The 19,410-nt window shown below is 38.7% G+C and overlaps 1 protein-coding gene across 1 annotated transcript in view; it reads right to left on the minus strand.

Annotated features, from left to right (window-relative positions):
* Ahctf1 (AT hook containing transcription factor 1) overlaps nucleotides 1-19,410 on the minus strand; it is a 59,112-nt gene that overhangs the window by 15,872 nt on the left and 23,830 nt on the right. Inside the window, exons 17-29 of the mRNA NM_026375.2 lie at nucleotides 18,829-18,922; nucleotides 16,925-17,048; nucleotides 16,728-16,784; nucleotides 15,233-15,379; nucleotides 14,557-14,744; nucleotides 10,024-10,168; nucleotides 9,814-9,945; nucleotides 8,534-8,684; nucleotides 8,214-8,364; nucleotides 7,520-7,627; nucleotides 5,103-5,295; nucleotides 2,695-2,898; nucleotides 1,770-2,187 (exon numbers count right to left, since the gene is read on the minus strand). Coding sequence (NP_080651.2) covers nucleotides 1,770-2,187; nucleotides 2,695-2,898; nucleotides 5,103-5,295; nucleotides 7,520-7,627; nucleotides 8,214-8,364; nucleotides 8,534-8,684; nucleotides 9,814-9,945; nucleotides 10,024-10,168; nucleotides 14,557-14,744; nucleotides 15,233-15,379; nucleotides 16,728-16,784; nucleotides 16,925-17,048; nucleotides 18,829-18,922 — 2,112 coding nt within the window. The remainder of the gene's footprint in view (nucleotides 1-1,769; nucleotides 2,188-2,694; nucleotides 2,899-5,102; nucleotides 5,296-7,519; nucleotides 7,628-8,213; nucleotides 8,365-8,533; nucleotides 8,685-9,813; nucleotides 9,946-10,023; nucleotides 10,169-14,556; nucleotides 14,745-15,232; nucleotides 15,380-16,727; nucleotides 16,785-16,924; nucleotides 17,049-18,828; nucleotides 18,923-19,410) is intronic.

Here is a 19,410-nt window from a genome sequence, read left to right on the forward strand (position 1 = left end):
AGCGACTATCTAAGTATTTTAGTGGAATACAGCACTTAAAAAAAGGAAGTAGGCCTGGGCAAGTCTGCACTGCATGCAGTTCCGGGACAGCCAGTACTACCTAAGAGAAACCCTGTCTTGGAAAACAAAAAATAAACAACCCTGCCCAAAATTCTAGACACAATTTTTTTTAATTTATGAGAACCCTAAAGTTCTTAGAACAATTCATATTAACGTCTATATTTGTTAAAGACACTACAATCTAAACAGACTCACTTACCTGTTACAAATTCTTCATTCAGTCTAGCCCATAAACACCAAAGAGAATCTACTTATGATACATTGTTGAGGGGAAGGGGTGGTGGGATAGCAAAGTCTCAAATGTCCCAGAATAGTTTTTGCTATGCAGCTGAGGAGGACTTTGGACTTGGCTCTTGGGCTCAAGTGCTGGGATTACAGTTCTACACTATGTGCTTAAATTGGTGCTGGGGATTGGACCTAGGGCTTTGATACATGTTAGGTAAACCACGTAAGCTACATCCACCCCCAGTCAGATGAGATTTTTATTGTATGCATTTAGTTTTACAGACCTAAGGAAATACCTTACATAAACTCGCTCAATAAAATTTTAATAACATGGGCTGGTGAGATGGTTTGGTGGATAAGAGCACTGACTACTCTTTCAAAGGTACCGAGTTCAAATCCCACAACCACCCATAATGATATCTGATGTCCTCTTCTGATGCGTCTGAAGACAGTTACAGTGTACTTATGTATAATAGTAAATCTTTAGGCCGGAGCGAGCAGGGACTGTGCAAGCAGGGCCAACCAGACAAAGAGGAGTTGACCGGAGCGAGCAGAGGTCCTAAATTCAATTCTCAACAACCAGATGAAGACAAACAACTACCTATACAGCTACAGTGTGTACTCATATACATAAAATAAATACATCTTTAAAAAATCTACAGAGAAACCCTGTCTTGAAAAACAACAAAAACAAAAACAAACAAACAAACAAAATCTAATAATGCAAAGTAGGCAATTGGTTCATCGATTCTAAACCAAGTGTTCCTTTCTGATGTTCCCTTGGCCCCGTATCCAGAACAGCTACGTGTCTGTCAATACAGCCCACCACACTCTATAGGATGCACAGCAAGTACTCTATCCGTGCATTACTGCTGACAGGCAACAGTCAGCAAGGACTGTGGGGGGCAGAAGGTGATTTTCTACTAGCACACATAAAATACTTAGACAATCCCCATCATTGAAAAATAGCAAATTTTTCAGTAGATTAAAAAAAAATCATTAAGACAATAGATTCACAGGCCCGAGGACATTCATCATGACCTTCATGTGATTATTTCAGAGGTGAGGGCAGAGAGTAGAATCAAAGTCCTGGTTTCTAGCAAACTGGCCGTTAGAAAAGTCTAAAATTCCAGTAGTCCCTCAGTTTATAAACTTGGCACTATTCTACTTGTCATAGTTACTGGATGTGTTCAGGCAGACTGCAGTGTGTTCCCCCTTCCACCAGCACGCCTTCTGCTGTTATAGTAAATGCTATGGCTCAGTAAAGGGCGGCACATACAAGCTGTCATTAAATCTTACCTGCTTATGAAGGAATGAAAGAAGGCAAGCCACTTTCATAAGCTGACATAAAATTACCTTGTCTAAGATCTAGCAAACTGAGAAAATTATTTAGTCTTGACATTTTACTATGGTAGGAAATATTCTATTACAAATTTTACTGTAGATAACAATGACAACTTTGAATATGTACAAAGAATTCCTACCTATTTGTTTCTTCACGGGTGAAGGAGCACCTTCTGACTTAAACGCATCTTTATCATTATCCCTCTCTGTTTGTAGAGTTGAATTAGTAGTTAGTTCAGTGGAGGAAGATGCTGGCTTGGGAGACACAAAAACAGCACCTTCCAAGTCTTCTGGTGATGGTGCGTCATGATACTCTAAGGAGGTCTGGTCTGACCTGGTGGAAGCTGTGCTGTCTTCTTTGCTCACATCCAGTTTCTCCAGCCTTCCTGAATGGGTAGCCAGTGACTCTGCCACCACTTTCTGAGGGCCCTTTGCAGGGACATCCAGAGGAAAATATGTATTCTTATCACTGGTCTTCATCCACTCAGTTTCTGCTGGAAGTCCACATTTATGGAAAGATGTGCTAACAAACGCTTTTGTATTTCGGTCATCTGTAGCCTGAAATTAGGAAAAGTGCATGAAAGCCCCGGGGTCCCCCACCCACTGTCTACACTAACCACATCCACCCATCCTTTCCACACTTCCTACTTTCTCAAATTTTCATTAGATGTGATTCTAAAACTTAATTTTGTTAATATTTCTCTAATGAATAATTTGTCACTGATTAAAACAAAATACAATGTACAGGACAGATGATAAAAAATGATCAAGTGGGTATATTTCTATTAATATTAACTAAAATGGCACTCCACAGTCTTTCATTAAAAACCAAACCATCAAGAGATGTCACCAAATATTAAAATATATAGTTTCTTAGTCCTTTTAATAGTAAAATAATAGAAGAGGAACACACCCACACCACACAATTTTATTTAACCTATAGAAGGTATATATTGGCTTAGCTCAAATATAGGCTAAAGGTTTCTTTCAGATCTACTTTGTAATTTCAAGACTATCCACAAAAGTTCATTAAAAAAAAATCTCAGTTTTGCTTATCAAACTTACTCTATCAGTCCAGTGTGTATTCATGCCTTCTTCCATGAATGAAATCCTTGTTTCTTTAACTCTGAAAGGCGGAGTGAGAGATCTTCCAGGTGACAAAGAGGGAGATGCTAAAGGTGTTGTTCGAAAACCAGACCTAAGGATGGATGGAGGAGTAAACTCGGCAAATCCAGAAGACGTGGCTGACAGAGCCAAAGATTTAGCTTTCTATGATGAAGAGCAAAGAGAATCCCAGTTTTAGTGTTTATAAGTAAGTTACACAAGTGCAGACAGTAATCTCAGAGAGAGCCGGGCAGTGGTGGTGCACACCTTTGATCCCAGCACTTGGGAGGCAGAGACAGGCGGATTTCTGAGTTCAAGGCCAGCCTGGTCTACAGAGTGAGTTCCAGGACAGCCAGGGCAATACAGAGAAACCCTGCCTCAAAAACAAAACAAAACAAAACAAAAAACAAAAAACAAAACCAAAAAACAAAACAAAAGAGTAGAGTTTTGGGCTGGAGAGATGCTCAGTGGTTAAGAGCACCAACAGCTCTTCCAGAGGTCCTGAGTTCAATTCCCAGCAACCACATGGTGGCTCACAACCATCTGTAATGAGATCTAAAGCCCTCTTCTGGTGTGTCTGAAGACAGCAATGGTGTACTTAGATATAATAATAAATCTTCAGGCCAGAGTCAGCGGGGCCGACTGCTCGGAGTAAGCAGAAGTCCTGAACTCAAATTCCCAGCAGCCACATGATGACGCACAACCATCAGTACAGCTACCGTGTACTCATATTCATAAAAATAAATAAATCTTTAAAAAAAGAAAAGGAAAGAAAACCTTCTCTTAAAAAGCCACACGCCTTTGATCCCAGCACTCGAGATGCAGAGGCAGGCAGTTTAAAGTCAGCCTAGCCCACAAAGTAAGTTCCAGGGTAGCCAGGGCTTCACAGAGAAACCCTGCCTCAAAAAGAGATAAATAAATAAACCTTTAATTTTCTCTGATTGCAGTCATATAAAAATGTGATTTTAGGGGAAAGAGAATTAAAAGGGACAGAAATATTATGTTGTAAGTCAGGAATAGGGGACAGTATAAGTTAGGACCTAACAAATACATCAAGCTCTTTTAAACTATTTTCATATTAGCATTTAGTGAAATATCCCTTATTCAATTTGAAAAATAAGAATTCCTTAGTTTACAATAAAAGACGGAACCTCTTCTCCTCAAACCAATAAACACAATAAATAATGTGGAAAAAAACCAAAAACCAAAACCATCTCCCCCTTCCCTGAGACTTAGTCCATATTACTACACAAGAAACTTAGAGGAGCTGGGCACAGCAGTGGTTCAAACCCAGGAGGCTAAGACAAGAAGGTTACAAATTCAAGGCCACTCTGAGCTGCATCTAAGTTCAGTCCAGCCTGGGTGACTGGTGAGATCCTATCCAAAAAAACCAAACCAATCAAAAACAAACAAACAGGGGCTGGAGAGATGGCTCAGTGGTTAAGAGAACCGACTGCTCTTCGGGAGGTCCTGAGTTCAAATCCCAGCAACCATATGGTGGCTCACAACCACCCATAATGAGATCTGATGCCCTCTTCTGGTGTGTCTGAAGACAGTTACAGTGTACTTACATATAGTAAATAAATCTTTAAAAAAAACAAAAAACAACAACAAAAACAAACAAAGAAAAATCATATGCAGAATACACTAACACCAGAGCCTAAGACACCATATGCAAAAATACTTGGAAAATGAAAAATATATATGCTAACTGCTACCAGTCACTACCAGTTTGGGTTTGTTTTCTTCTTAAGTCATTTATCAAGGACAGTAGAAGAAAGCCTTTTAAAAGATCACCTGACAACACTAGCTCAAAATGAAACAAGTGAGAAAATAAGCCTAAAACCAAAGTATTTGCAAGAAAAAACACCAACATAGTATTTGGGAAAACAACAACAACATGATGATGGTCAACAATAATATAGATATAAATAATTCAAAAACACAAAAGCATTTTAAAAAGGACAATTTATGACAATCATATACAGACGTGCATTATTTTTTAAACATCATTAATATTAAGCAGAAAAGTATAAACTTAACTGTCTAAGAAGAAAGTAAAAATACAGTACTTTAAAAATATAAACATAGCCGGGTAGCAGTGGCGGCATACCTTCAATAGCAGCACAGGAGGCAGAGGCAGGCAGATCTCTGTGTTCCAGTTCAGAGAGTGCCACAAGAGAAAATGTATTGAAAAAAATTGAAAATGAAACAAAACAAAATAAATCAAAGAAAGAGAAAAGATATGACCGTAAGAATTAAGATCTATACATTTGAATATCCAGAGTTAGGTTGTAACTAGTAATAATTTCTATGTGCTGCTTGACAACAGTGCTGACTCCCTAGGGTACTAGGCAGGTAATACTAACCTTAACTATGAGAGGAGTCTCAAGTAAAAGCAACTCTGAAGGCCTGGAGGTATTCTGATGTGGCCTTTTAAACTGTGAACTTAATGGTAACGAACTGGACAGCAGACACAAAGGAGATCTTGTGGGACTTTGTTGAATAAACTCCAAACACTGAGAAGGCTGGGGTACAGGATGGACAACCAAATCCAGTAATCTGTAATTAAATACAAATAGATATCTGTGTGCTCACTATTAAACATCATAACATGTAAACCTAATTTTAGGTAAGTATATTAATGTACAAAAACTGTCAGCATTAGTTTAAAAAGTCTGACATTCTTTCAAAAGCAAAAAAGAATTAGGAACTGTAGATAACAATTTAAAAACAAAGAGCTCCAGTTGCCCACCTTCACTTTACCTATGATTTAAATTTCAAGGTCATCTTCAAGTTATAGTATCTGGTGGCCCACTTGTACTGGCTGTTCTCGCCGTGTTTTATTTAAGAGTGCGTGCGTGCGTGCGTGCATGCGTGCGCACGCGCGCTCTCGGAGGATGACCCGATCCTGTTGGCCTTGCCTCCCAAGTAGTAGAATTATAGGCACATGACATCACCCTCAACTTATGGTTTTAATTTTTAGTGATAAAACCAGCATCCTTGCTAGGGTAGTGGTGGTGGTGCACACCTTTAATCTCAGCAGTAAGGAAGTAGAGGTAGGCAGAGCTGAGGCCAGTATGCTCTATAGAGCTAGTTTTAGAATAGCCCCGACTACACAGAGAAACCCTGTCTCAAAAAACAAAAACAAAACAAATCAACAACAGGAGAACAGCATCATTTAGTTCCTCTAAAATGTAAGGGAAACCTCTGCTGAAATTGCTTGGAAAAGTAACCAGCTTTGCTGCTGCCAGAAATAAGAAACCCTATCCGAATCAACTGTTACTCAGGGAGAAAATATTTGCAGAAACCACTTTTTCCAGACAGGATTTCTCTGTGTAGCCCTGGTTGTCCTGGAAGTCACTCTGTAGACCAGGTTGGCCTCGAACTCAGAAACCCGCCTGCCTCTGCCTCCCAAGTGCTGGTATTAAAGGCGTGCACCACCACACCCGGCAAAATTATTCTTTTAAAAAAGAATCAAGAAAAGAAGTATTTTTGATTAAGAAATGTTATATAAAGGAAATGCTAAGCATCTCGCTAGGTATTGGGATTTCCTCAACTTTTTGGTGTGATCCAAATAATGGACTTTCTAGTATATACATAAACAAAACAAACTGAAGCGATCATGTAAGCCTGTGGAAGTGCCATGGCTGACTGACAGTATCTATTTGGTCCCATTTCTTCAAAATCAGTATGGAAAACAGAACTGGGGAATGCATTTATCTTCTGAGAAGGCATATAACCACAGTTAATAGGATATGTCCTCTGAGTTAATATTCACTTTCTCATTACACTGGAGACCTGAAACCCTTAGCAGCTGTCTCCAGAGTTCTCACTGCCTCCCTTTCAACATTTTGCTGCTAAGGTAGAGGGGACAGAGGCAGTGGCTTGTTGGAAACAACTACAGCTAATGGAAAAGACAAAACATCAGTCACATTCACGCTCATCAACTTCCTATCATCTCATATTAGAAACCATCTAACTAAATGCAGTCCAAACTTTCAGAATATGCCCAATTATGAAAGGTCCAAACATCTTTGATTCCAACTTTTTTTTTTAAATACCAAGTACCTTACTGTTAGTGTAAAAACTCAATTTTAATATTAATAAGTATAATTTTGACAAAACAGCTAAAATTTATAGTGAGTAGGCATACTGTTCAGAATCAACAATGTTCTCTGTTAGTGGTGAGTATGAGTACAATTCAGGCACCCAGTGTTCTTAAGCATATACTAAATCACAATTTCATTTAGTTTGTTTTGTCTTCTGAGACAAGGTTTCTCTGCTACCAAGCCTTGGCTGTCTGGGATCCTCTCTGTAGAAAAGCTTGGCCTTGAACTCAAGACATTTGCCTGCTTCTGCTTCCCAAGTGCTGAGATTAAAGGCATATGTGACATCCAGCCTCACAATTTCATATTTTAAGAGGACTTTAAGAGTTAATTTTTTGGGAAAGATCAACTATTACTGCACCTAAGCAACACAAGACACTTCAGTGGGCCCAGAAGAAATCGTCACCTAGTCAGCCAAGATTTCAACATTCTTTTAGTGGTCAACAAAACAAAGTCTGACAGCTTGTTTTCCTCAGGGTTTTAATATGGCTTGCTTATCTTCATTAAGCCACATGAGGTAAGTAAACAGAAATAAGTGTAATTTGATTTATAGTTTCATAAAATGATTATACTACCAAAGTAGAACAGAAAGTATTCAAATGAATGCTTAATAATTTAAAATATTACCTGTTTAAGACAAGTACAGTTTTTTTCAAAATTGTTCAAGACAGTCTCACCTAGAAATTCTCTGGGATGTATTTGAAATTGGAGTTCCAACAAACGCCTCAGGAAGCTCTGGGTGTGGGAAAGAGTGTACTACAGGAGATGGCTGTTCTGTTTTAGGACTACAAAGAAAAAATACTCAGTTTTAAATTGTGTGTCACATGGCTTATTGGCAAAAGTTCTGTGAGATTAGACAGAAGAGGAAAGAAGGACTTCTCCTCCTCACTTTGTGTATCTCTCTGCACTGTTGCCAAACAGCAATAAACAGTCATTTGAAAATCTTACATGGGGCCAAAAAGAAGGCTGAGCAGGTAGACTTCCTTGGGAGAGAACTGCCTGGGAAAGCCTCTGATCTCCACATCACACCCACAAATACAAGATGTTTGAAATGTGAACTTAATGACAAAACCATTTCTTTAACAAAGTAGCTAACTTAAATGAAGTTTTCATTTTTTTACATTTGGTAATAAACTTGCTAACAATGAAGGTTCACCAAGGAACACTGCTGCAGCTCAGGAAAGAGTATGTGTAGGACTTTAAAAAAACAAACACTTGTTGCCTCCGTTTGATCCCTGGGACCCATATGGTGAAAGGAGAAAGCCAACTCATCTAAATAGTTCTCTGCCCTCCACAGGCACCCTGACACCCATGCCCTCCACTCCACAAAGTAAGTAAATATAAAACATGTAAAGTTAATGAAAAGAATACCTGTTAAAAAGTGAGACGCCATTTCTAGGCTCATGACTTGCCCACACCTCTCCAATTTTAGATAAAACATTGCTGATGAACGTAGATCGGGTTAACACTGTTCCAGTTATAGCTTTCTTTGGAAATGCCGATAACGGTTTGGGTCTAGAAACTTAAAAAACAAAAATACAGGACTCAGTTGCATCTCTCACATGACTTTATTAATAGAAAGGTAATTAAGTACACAAAGCAAGGAAATGATGGCGAGGACTCCAGGAAGGGAAGGACCCACTCAGTACCCTCCCTAGCCCGAGTACAAGCATTCTACAATGAAATCTTACCTTCATGAAAAACTGAGGATGTCGACAGGTGGTAAGGCTTAGCTCGCTCAACAGCTAACTTTCTCTGGACTCTAGGTAGGATTTTCCCATACTGGTCTAATATAGAATTTCGAGTCACCGATCTTTCCCGCAATCGAGGGTCACGATCACTCTATTAAATACATAATAAAGTTTTAATGTTCCTAATTTTAGGTGTTGCTATAGATTTATTCCTGAAATTTTAATTATGAACGTCATCTAGTATCTTCCTTTATCTACATTTTTTCCAGCTCAGATTTCATATACCTCCTTAATTGTATGCACATTTATACATCCCAAATACCCACTACCAAACTCTGATACTTCACAACTCATACAATGTAACACATACTCTGCTCCTTCAAAGCTGGGTAAGCTCTGAGTGAACATGTGTGCTGACATGGCCATGGCCGTGTCAAGACAAAAAGCCTCATGTACACAGGAAAATGAGTGACGCCCCTGACACACACACAATAGCTGTAGTGGCAAAGGTTTCTTCTGGTCCATTTGTGGATGTTAATACTATGTATAGAAAATGTAGCTTTCTTCCTTTGGATACTTGACCTGAAGATTGCTCTACCAAAATTAAATAAATCTGCCTTCCTTGATCCAGCTATATATTTTAAACCCTACCTCCTTGTTTATCTGTATATAGTAATCTAGCTTCCTTGTTCAGCTATATGCAGTAGCCCTGCCCTCCCTCCTGTTTCAACTGTATAAACACACTGAGAATAAACACACTGAGCTTCCAGGGTGCTGTGGTATCTACATAAGAGTCCAGTCCAGCAGATCCCAGCTTTTCTATCTTTTCTATCCTTCTTATTTCCTTCATTCTCCCAATGTTTCAGTCAGGTCCACCCCTGGATGTGGATATGGTGGATATGGCAACCAGACAGACAAGCTCTCAAGAATCATTTTACAGATCAGGAAAGCAAGGCTCAAAAGGAATCCTATATGCACAGAGCAAGCTAAAAGCAGTCTAATTTCTGAAGGTCTGCTCTTTGGGCTGTACAACTCTTACTCTCTAATTGTCTTCCTTTCATTTTCTCCGTGACTGAATCTATCTGATATAATGGTAAATGCAGAAAATGTAAGTAGTAATACTCAGTTCTCAATAATAATCGCACCAATGCAGATCCTTCAAGTTCAGGACAATGTAAACTAAGATGGTTATGAGACTGTAAGTTCTTGTAAAATAAGTAAGAAAGGTTTTAGTTTCCCGTATTATTTTGCTTTATACAATGAGACAACATTAATCATACCATGAGATTATTCTTCAGAATCTGGTTTAGTTTCAAGGCAGAAATATAATTGGCACGCTGTAAATGGTGAACTAGAAGGAATTCATGATTCTCAACACTGGTACTGGACTGTAAAAATTTCACTAAGCATTCCTAGGAAGAACAAAGCAGATTTGTAAACTATCAATTGACCCTACATTTCTTCTGAAGTTCATACTGGTCAGTGATTACCTGCTCAGTGTTTGTAAATGGCAGCTTCAGTAAATCCTCCATTAAGCCCATCTCCTGACAAACTTCATAAGCGTGCTTTAATAATTCCTCTATATTTACTCTGTTTGAATTCTGTCGCAGTAAGTTCCAGGCCTCAACCATGCATCTGAAATCAGTACCAAAGTTTCAAAAAGTTATGAAACATGTGGGAAAGTCACCTACTTAGAGAATCAAAAGATAATTACACATGCAACTAAAAATTAACTTGAAAGTTTTATTTAATATGATATATAATGAGTCTTGCTAATGCCAAAAAGACATCTGGGCACCCCACCGCTACCCCCAACCCCACCCAAGACAGGATCTCATTGTATAGCTTTTGCTGTTCTGGAATCCACTCTAGCTGTTACGGAATTTACTATGTAGACAAGGCCGCCCTTGGACTTGAGATCTGTCTGCCTCTGCATTCCCAGTGCTGGGATTAAAGGCCTATACCATTGTGTCTGGCTGCATCTGGGAACCTCAATTTTAAGCAGCTTTCTAATATTTAAGTGTTACATAGCAAAAAAACAAAGTAGAAGCTAACATGCAGAAAGAACTGAAAGTTTGTGTGGTTTGACATGGAAAAGTCAGGATATTATGGTAGTTATACTTAGCATGAACAGAACACTGGACCAAAATTGGAGACCTGTGTGTCAATATATGTGGGGAAGTAAGAAGCATGGCTTGGAAGTAGGTGACTGGCTGATCTAAACCAAGATCTAAGAGGAAAACGTGGATAACATCTGAAGACATCAAGTGGAAGCTCTGAACTGGTTTCTGTGAGAAGGAACACCATTAAATGAAGCAGTGCTTCTTACTTAGGTGTCCTGGCGTCAGTCTGGGAATCTGTGCACTTTGGCAGTTACAGTCTCTCTGTGTCGATTCGATTAAGAATGTCTCCCAGAGACTCATGGACTAACATGTGCTCACCAGTTGGTGGTCCTCTTAGGTGAGGTCTCAAAGGTGAGGCCTTGTCAGATGAAGTGAGTGATAATGAGAAGCTTTGAGCTGCCCATTCTCAGTGCTCACTCTATTTCATGCTTATTGTAAAAAATAAGGGAATTCAGCTGGGCGTGGTGGCACACGCCTTTAATCCCAGCACTCGGGAGGCAGAGGCAGGCGGATTTCTGAGTTCGAGGCCAGCCTGGTCTACAAAGTGAGTTCCAGGACAGCCAGGGATACACAGAGAAACCCTGTCTCGAAAAACAAAAACAAAAACATAAATAAGAGAATTCTTAGCATTTCGCTCCAGCCACCACACCCCCAGCTGTGACGATTCTCTGCAAATATAAGTCCAAATAAAATTCCTTCTATAAGTTGCCATGGTCATGGTGCTTTATCACAGCAAGAGAAATTAATACAGTGTTCAACTTGATCCCACTGACAGACTTGTTTTAGAGGTTTACTCTTGCTTAACTATGAAAACTAAAATTATCTGTAGGTCAGAAAGCAACAATACAACTGCAAGGAATATAATCTACATAAACATCAGCAAAGCAATTGTGGGCTGGAGGTGTGTGTTGGTAGAGTGCTCATCTATTTAGTATGCACCAGCCTTGGGTTTGACCATATAAACCAGGCATGGTGGCACATACCAGCAATTTCAGCATCTTAGAGGGAGAATCACAAAACAAGTATGAGAAAAAGCTTGGGCTACACAGTAAGTTATAGATAGCCTGGATACAAGAGTCCTTTACCTGAACCTTAGCCTTCCTTCCTAGAGAGAAGAAGACTGGAAAGGTACATAGGGTGCAAATAACAGAAGGTGGCACAATGACAATGACTGTTCATGACAGTGGTTACTATATAAGAAGGCTGGCCTGGGAGTATATTCACAGACAATGCTTGCCTACCAATGTAAGGTCCTGGATTTGATCACAATATTGTAAAAGATGAAATAAATAACAATATACTAAAGTCACTAAAATGTTAAACTCTTTCTAACCTAATATGTAAAACATAAGTTGGCAGTATTAAAAAGAACATACAGTCAATCCCATAGCTGGCAGCTGTGACGGCCTGCTATGTGCTCAGCCCAGGGAGTGGCAATGTTAGGAAGTGGGACCCTGTTGGAGTACATGTGTCACTGTGGGTGCAGTCTTGAAGACCCTCATCCTAGCTGCCTAAAAGTCAGTATCCTGCTAGCAGCCTTCAGATGAAGATGTAGAACTCTCAGCTCCTCCTGCACCATGCCTGCCTGGATATTGTCATGTTTTTGCCTTGATGATAATGGACTGAACCTCTGAACCTGTAAGCCAGCCCCAATTAAATATTGTCCGTATAAGAGTTGCCTTGGCCATGGTGTCTGTTCACAGCAGTAAAACCCTAACTAAGACAGCAGCAATTCAGCCTAAATTTTCTCTGTAATTTTTTAAACTTATTTTTATGTGTGTGTGCATGTGTGAGTTATGTGCACCATGTACATGAAGAAGCCAGTGGAGGCAAGAAGAGGGCACTGGATTCTCTATCATGTTAGAAGTGGTCATGAGCTGTTGTGGCTATTGAGAACTGAACCCAGGTCCTCTGCATCTCTTCCTAGTAACTCATCAAATAGAACAGGAAAAGGTCACTGAGAGCATAAAAAGAATAAAACCACATAACAAAACAGCCCGATGTCTTGGACAATACTGACAGTTTACCTATTAATATAAAAACACTATTTACGAAGGTGAGTTATCAGTTATCATGTGGAGTATTCTACATAACTGCAACAAAACTAACAACATATCAAAAACTTAAACTCTCTACTATAAATTACGACTTTTAAAGAACAGGGGGAAAACCCTCAATGGCAAGCTTAGGTAATGCAGAAGATGTTGATTTACACTTTTATATTCATGAAGGAAGAAGTTAGAAGTCGTTCAACTTGAGCTACAGAGTATTGGAGAATCAATTTACTGAGTGTAGAAAGAGGAAAAGAAAGGAAATAATAGCTAATAGCTGCACATAAGGCTTTTCATTTCTCTTGTATTTGTAAGAAAAAATTAAATCAGGCAACCACAATACTAACAGTTTCCTAACTATTGTGCACCCACCACAAAACTGGGAAAACTACACATCTTAGATAAAGAAGGGGTCAGAGTCAGGAATCAAGCTATGAGGTTTAATGAACGATACAATGGCTATCAATCACTACCACCATCTGCTAATAAATTACAACTTTCTCAACAGCTATAATGGCATCTGTGCACTTAACAATCACAATATTGCAAGGTGGGCACTAACCTCATGAAAAGGACAAACTACAGTTTAGAAAGTAATTAGCTTATCTTCTCAAATGCTGGAATGTCAAATATGCAAGAGAAGGTGGTACTGTTTATAAAGTTAAAATCTATCCTCGTCCAAAGATTATCCTCTTAAAAACTATGCCCTGGTAGAAGGCTGCTGGACCACATCTCCCTATTGCTCTGTGAACATGTGCGTATATGACACGTGTCCACGTGATGTGGAGGTCCAGACTCTGAAGTCACCTTCCTGCCTCTGTGTGTTTAGGTTCATCAGGCATGCACGACAGACACTTTTGCTGGCTTGAGCTACCTGGTTGGTCCCAGTACTATTTTTAAGGATTTAGCATAATTACTAAGCAGTATCATTAAGTAGTTAAAAAGCCACAGGATTACCCCAATCACATAGCATAGTCTCAGAGAAGAGGTTATTTTTTGTATGTTTGAAATACTGAAACATTTTCAACTATCAGCTATTTGTAATTATGATTATCCGATCACCAATCCTTGAATGCCAGAAAGATTGCTCTGTGGCCTAACCTTTTACATTTAAGTTCAGATTCCCCAAATATAACTATGGTTCAAGGACACTGAGAATAAACACTTGGATTAGAGATGCAGGTATATGGGGAAAATTAAGTAATTATGTGCTTACTACAGGACTTGCCTTGAACTTTAAAAAAGCAATCATCTTCACTGGTGTAATGTTCTCCAACTTTTAACAACATCGAGTTACTCTTTATTCTGCACTTACATAGCCAATGATTGATGATGGTGGTGATGGCTTGCTGGAAATGAATCCCAGCATGTCCAATCTATGGAATATTCAGTATACAGCAATAGAGGAAGGCACTTGATGCTGTGCACACGTGGTATGTACACATACTTACAACATATAAAGCACAAATACACAAATATACAAATAAAAACAAAAGGTCTCTAGCGAAAAATAGTATTTGCTCAAATCTGGTTTAAGCATTAAGATATGAAACTTGCTCTTAAGTCCATACCTGACCTAATCTGTCCATGGAAGAGACAAGCCATGTCGTTAATAGCAGCAGATAGTAAGTAGTCATGTCTCAGCCAAGCACACACTGTTTACTTGGTGAAAGGCACCATGTATTTGTCTTATAAGATAATGAGACCAATGTAAAATTATGTATTTTGTTTTCTTGAGACAGGGTCTCATATATCCATCACCTGATTACATATTTTTTTTTACTATCTATTCCATCAATTCCACTTTTTAATGTATGGCCAAGAGCTTCTATTTTTAAGATGTACTTACCTATTAAAAAGTAGAACAGTGAGGTGAAGGATAACTTCATTGCTACTGGACACTGTTGGCTTCATTGTCTGAAGATACCGGAGAGCCTGTTTGTGCTCTCCCTGACTCATAAAAGCTTCAATTATCTTTGAATGTTGCCACGATGCAGGCTTTGCAGTAACTGGGTGAAACAGAAGGTCTAAACCATTCTGCAAAACAATGAAGTGTTAACTATAAATACAGTCTTTAGTATTTAGACAAGGTTGTGGTTCTTAAAAGGCAAATAGTATTAAGAAATCACTAAAGTAAAAATTAGATAAGTGTAAATATAAAAGTATCTAATGGTAGAGGTCAAAGACCCAAGGTTTATCAGAAATATCATCTTTGAGGCCTCCTTATATAGAATACTTCTTACACCAATTTCATGCCCATTAACTAGTTTTGTCTTCTCTGGCTCACACCAGAACCCAAACAAATCTTTTAGCACAGTCAGTGCTGCACCTGAATGACCCATTCTTTAGACAGCAGGAACCTGAGTTTATGAACTGTGTTCTTGCTGTTTAGGCGAGAACACCAGTTAAAGTGAGCTTTTCATTACTTCTAGAAAAAAGACAGTATCCTATGTCAAAATTAACGTAGTTATACACGTTCTAGTATAATAATCTACAAAAGCGTATATTCCAAGTGAGTTACTTACCTCATAGTCATTATGATCTAGCAGCCAAAATCCTTGAACTAGCTTAACTTGGCCCCAAGAAATAGCAAAGGCAGTTGGGAAAGATTCAATGGGGGTATCCGTTTTATTTGGAAAGGAATACATAATATCAAGCAGCAAATAAATGGTCTTTTAAAAAAAAGCATTAAGGACAATAAACAAAAGAAAAACCATGTATATAGTTAGAGTAGGGAGCAGGATGTAGAATGAAGAGGTTTAAGAAACTTACACTTACAAGGCCATTAGGATAGCAGGTATGGATATAGTTTACTAAACACGGGAAAAGGAGTCCCATGCCAACCTTATTTATCCTTTGTATTTTACTGCTATGACAAAAAAAAAGACTGAATAAAAATACATCTTGTTCATTAAAACAAATAGCAAATTCAAGTAACTTGTTTAGTAAATTTTTAAAAAGTTATAGATCAAACTCTATTGGGCAAAGCTGGCAGCTTAAGCAAATACAAAAAGTATCTTATATACATTATGACAATAATATATTAGATTAAAAGGACTTTAGCACAAACATTGGGATATATATATAGGGATCAAGATATGAAACTTGCTCTTTTCTGAAGTCCATACCTAACCTAAACTGTTCCTGCAGGAGACTATCTTTTCAATTTGATAAAAGGCACAGGATTCAAATAATGCCTAATGTTGTGTTAAGCTAACTTTAAAAACTCGTTTGTCGTGTGTGGGTATGCTGAATGAGTGTGTGCATACATGTTCTTATGGCACACTCACATGCATACAGACATCAGAAGTTAGATACTGTGCTAATAACTCACCAAATAGTGCTCACTCTCTGATTTCCCCCGACCCCAGCCCCGGAAAGTCTCTCTCTCACTTCACCTGGATCTCACCACTTGACTCCACTGCCTGGCCTGCAAGGCAGTAGAATCCAGATCTTGAGGCTCTGCTTCCGTAGTGCTGGGACGGCAAGCACACAAGTCTTAGCTTTTCCGTGGGGGCTGGAATCTGAACTCAGGTCCTCGTGCTCCTATAACAAGCACTTTACCTACTTAGCTATCTCTCCAGTTCCTTGTGTAAACTTTTAATGCTATTTATTTTCAGCACTTAACTCCATTGAGAATGGCAGCTCGCTCCCAGCAGTATTCTGAGTAGCTTCCACTCTTTCCTTCCAGCGCTGGAGATCAAACCTGAGACCTGGGCCACCACTCATGCACTGACTCCTCTCACCCCAACTGCCAGTCTCAGAGCAGCTGGTTTTATACACATTTGATAATTTGATAAAAGGTAAGGTCACCCCAAGAATAAATAGCCTAAAATAGTAATTTTTATATACTTTTACATTCATTATCAACCATCTGAGCATGCCACTAACTCTGAGTTAAGAATACACACTTAAGTAGGGAAAAAACCAAAAGCAGTTCATGAGATTAGGGTTAGATATTTGAGTCTTATCGCTAGAATTTTGTAATGTACAAATACTTAGTAAAAGTTTAAAGGATACAATAGCATGTTTGCTTGCTTCGGTAATGTTGTCTAATAAATATATATCAAGTAATGCCTATAAAAGGAGAAGATAAAACCATCAATGCATCTTCTAGTCTTTTCTTCATGTTCCATGTTCCCTAGCCTATGTCCAGTATGGACCGTCAGCTCTTCCCCTCTATTCACTGTCAATGGCTCCGTGTCACTGTGACCTACGTGGATGCTAGCAGGAGGGTATCTTCCTGTGCCACCTTCGTCCCGCTTCCACAACTTCTCAACTTCATCTCCTAGTTGAGAGACTAATCCATCAATCATCAAGCAGTCGTGGTTCCACTTCCCTCTGCAACATGGGAAACATTAAGGATAATCTGCATCAATGTTAACTGTTAATAACAAAACAGGAAGCATCAAATGCTTAAAAACTAAACTTATCAAAAGACAGGTGAAAACGGGCTTCATTTAGTATCACGGGACTGTAGCGCTCAAAGGAGCATTAGTTAGAAAAAAATCCCTAAGTTGCCTTAAGTGCAGTCACTACACACCAGCCGGTGAAGGAAAGAACCGGACCAACCCAGCAAAACGGCTGACTGCTCTATTTTCCACCATTCTGAATGAACTATTAGCAGCCCCAGGTAGCAAAAATGTTTCTGTTCCAGCTCAGAGCTAATCCTGGTTTTGTTCATTCAGCAATGTGCTTCTGGACACTTACAATGTGACACACTGGTTTCACCCCTGCCTATTTCCTTCCCACTGTTATGAACAGCAGGAAGTTTCTATTTATTGAAACAGTCCCAAGAATCAGACCGACATATACTAAGTGCCCTATACATATGACTTTATATTCATATTGTAGTTTACAAATAAAACATCAGAAAATGTAAAAAAATCCTCCAAAGGACACACACAGAATTAACAGCTACCAACATTTAGAATATGCATGACTAGAACCAAGAAGAATCTTAGCACATTAAAGACTGAGGTAGGAGAATCAAGTTTAAGGTGATGGTCAGCTACAGTTAATTGAACACCCTGAGCAATTTACTGTTTCAAGATACAACAAAATAGAAAATATTAAAACCAAAACCCCCATCAACTTCCCAAGTTCACGGTCATTAGCCTCGAATAGTTACACTAAGGCATCGTGAACTCCAACATTCAGTGTATTAGCATTACAGGGCATTCCCAGGAGAATCTGACGTAAGACACCCGAATCAGTGTTTGTGAACCATACCCTACATGTTACTTGGTCTTCTACAATCCCAGAGACAGGATCAGATTCTAAATATTCCTTCTACCATAATTTCATTTCAAAGCAATTAATTAGGCTATTTTTAATTTATATGAGAAAAATATAAAAAAGAAAAGGAAAAACATGATTAAGTTTTGAAAACAGTTAAAAATAACCAATTCTGATATATTTTCAGGTTTTTGCTGAGTATTAAAACGGTAGACATTAGATTGCATGCCATTTTTACTGTTTAACCCTACCAATCAGTGAGCATGGGAGACCTTTCTAGCTTCTGAATCTTTAATTTCTTCAACATCTTAAACGTGTTACTTATACAAACCCCTCACTTTCTTGATGGAGTACCCCAAGATACTGTGTTTTATGAGGCTACTGTGAAAGGCACTGTTTCCTCAGTTTCTGTCTTACTCTGTCCTTTGTATACTGGAAGGCTAGTGATTTTTGTGCATGAATTTTGTACCCTGTTATGTTACTTACAGTATTATCAGCTACAGAAGTTTCTTGTCGGAATTTGTAGGGTCACTATATATACTTTCATATCATCTGCTAGGCCCTATGCCCAGCCCAGCAGTAGATGGCTAACACAAACCAACTCAATGGTACTTTTTGACCCAGAATGCTTGGTCTGCCCATTTTCTTCTTACCCTACAGACTTTTACTTTTTTAGGAGACTTTTGTGTTTTGTTGTTCTTTGGCTCTTTAAGTTTGCCTGTTCATTTGTTTGTTGTGTGTGTCCTAAGCAGGTATTATTTTATCTTTTAAAATATTTTATATAAAAATTGTTTTCAATAAAAAAGTATAGGCATCAGGTTAATGTCAGTTATGACAATACTTGACTACGTGAGAATGAATATTGTAGTCAGGCTGCCTGTACCTGGGTGAGCGCTCAGACTTCTGCCGACGACTTGTATAGTAGTTCTGAATTACAGGGTAGTTGTAGCGTAGTCTTGACAGCTGCAGAGCATCATCTGGAGGTTTGATTAAAGTTGGAGAAAAAGAAAAAGTTAGCAATACTGCCAAAATACCTCAAAACTTCAACTGACTTTACTGTAAATGTTTAATAAATTTTTAGTCTTCCTAAAATTTTTTTTACTATTTTTGTTGTTGTTGCTATTGTTCTTTTGAAGCAAGGTTTCTCTAGGCAGCCCTGGCTGTCCTTGAACTTGCTCTGTAGACCAGGCCTGACTCTGCCTCCCAAGTGCGGAGATTAAAGGTGTGCACCATACACCACCTGGCCTAGTCTTGCTAAAATGTAATCAACACAAGAAGTTTGTAACAAGGATGCTCGGTGGATCTTAACAGCCTAGAAATTACTCCTAATAATTTTATTCCTGTGGCACAAAAGAGAATTTCCAATAAATAATATTTACCATTTACTTAAGTGAAAATGTAAGGGAAGTGTAAAGGGTAAATAAGACAACAGTTGCACATGCAGTAAGCAGAGCAACTTTCTGTG

This window comes from Mus musculus, chromosome 1 (genome assembly GCF_000001635.26).
Source record: "Mus musculus strain C57BL/6J chromosome 1, GRCm38.p6 C57BL/6J".
NCBI classification, from domain to species: Eukaryota; Metazoa; Chordata; class Mammalia; order Rodentia; family Muridae; genus Mus; species Mus musculus.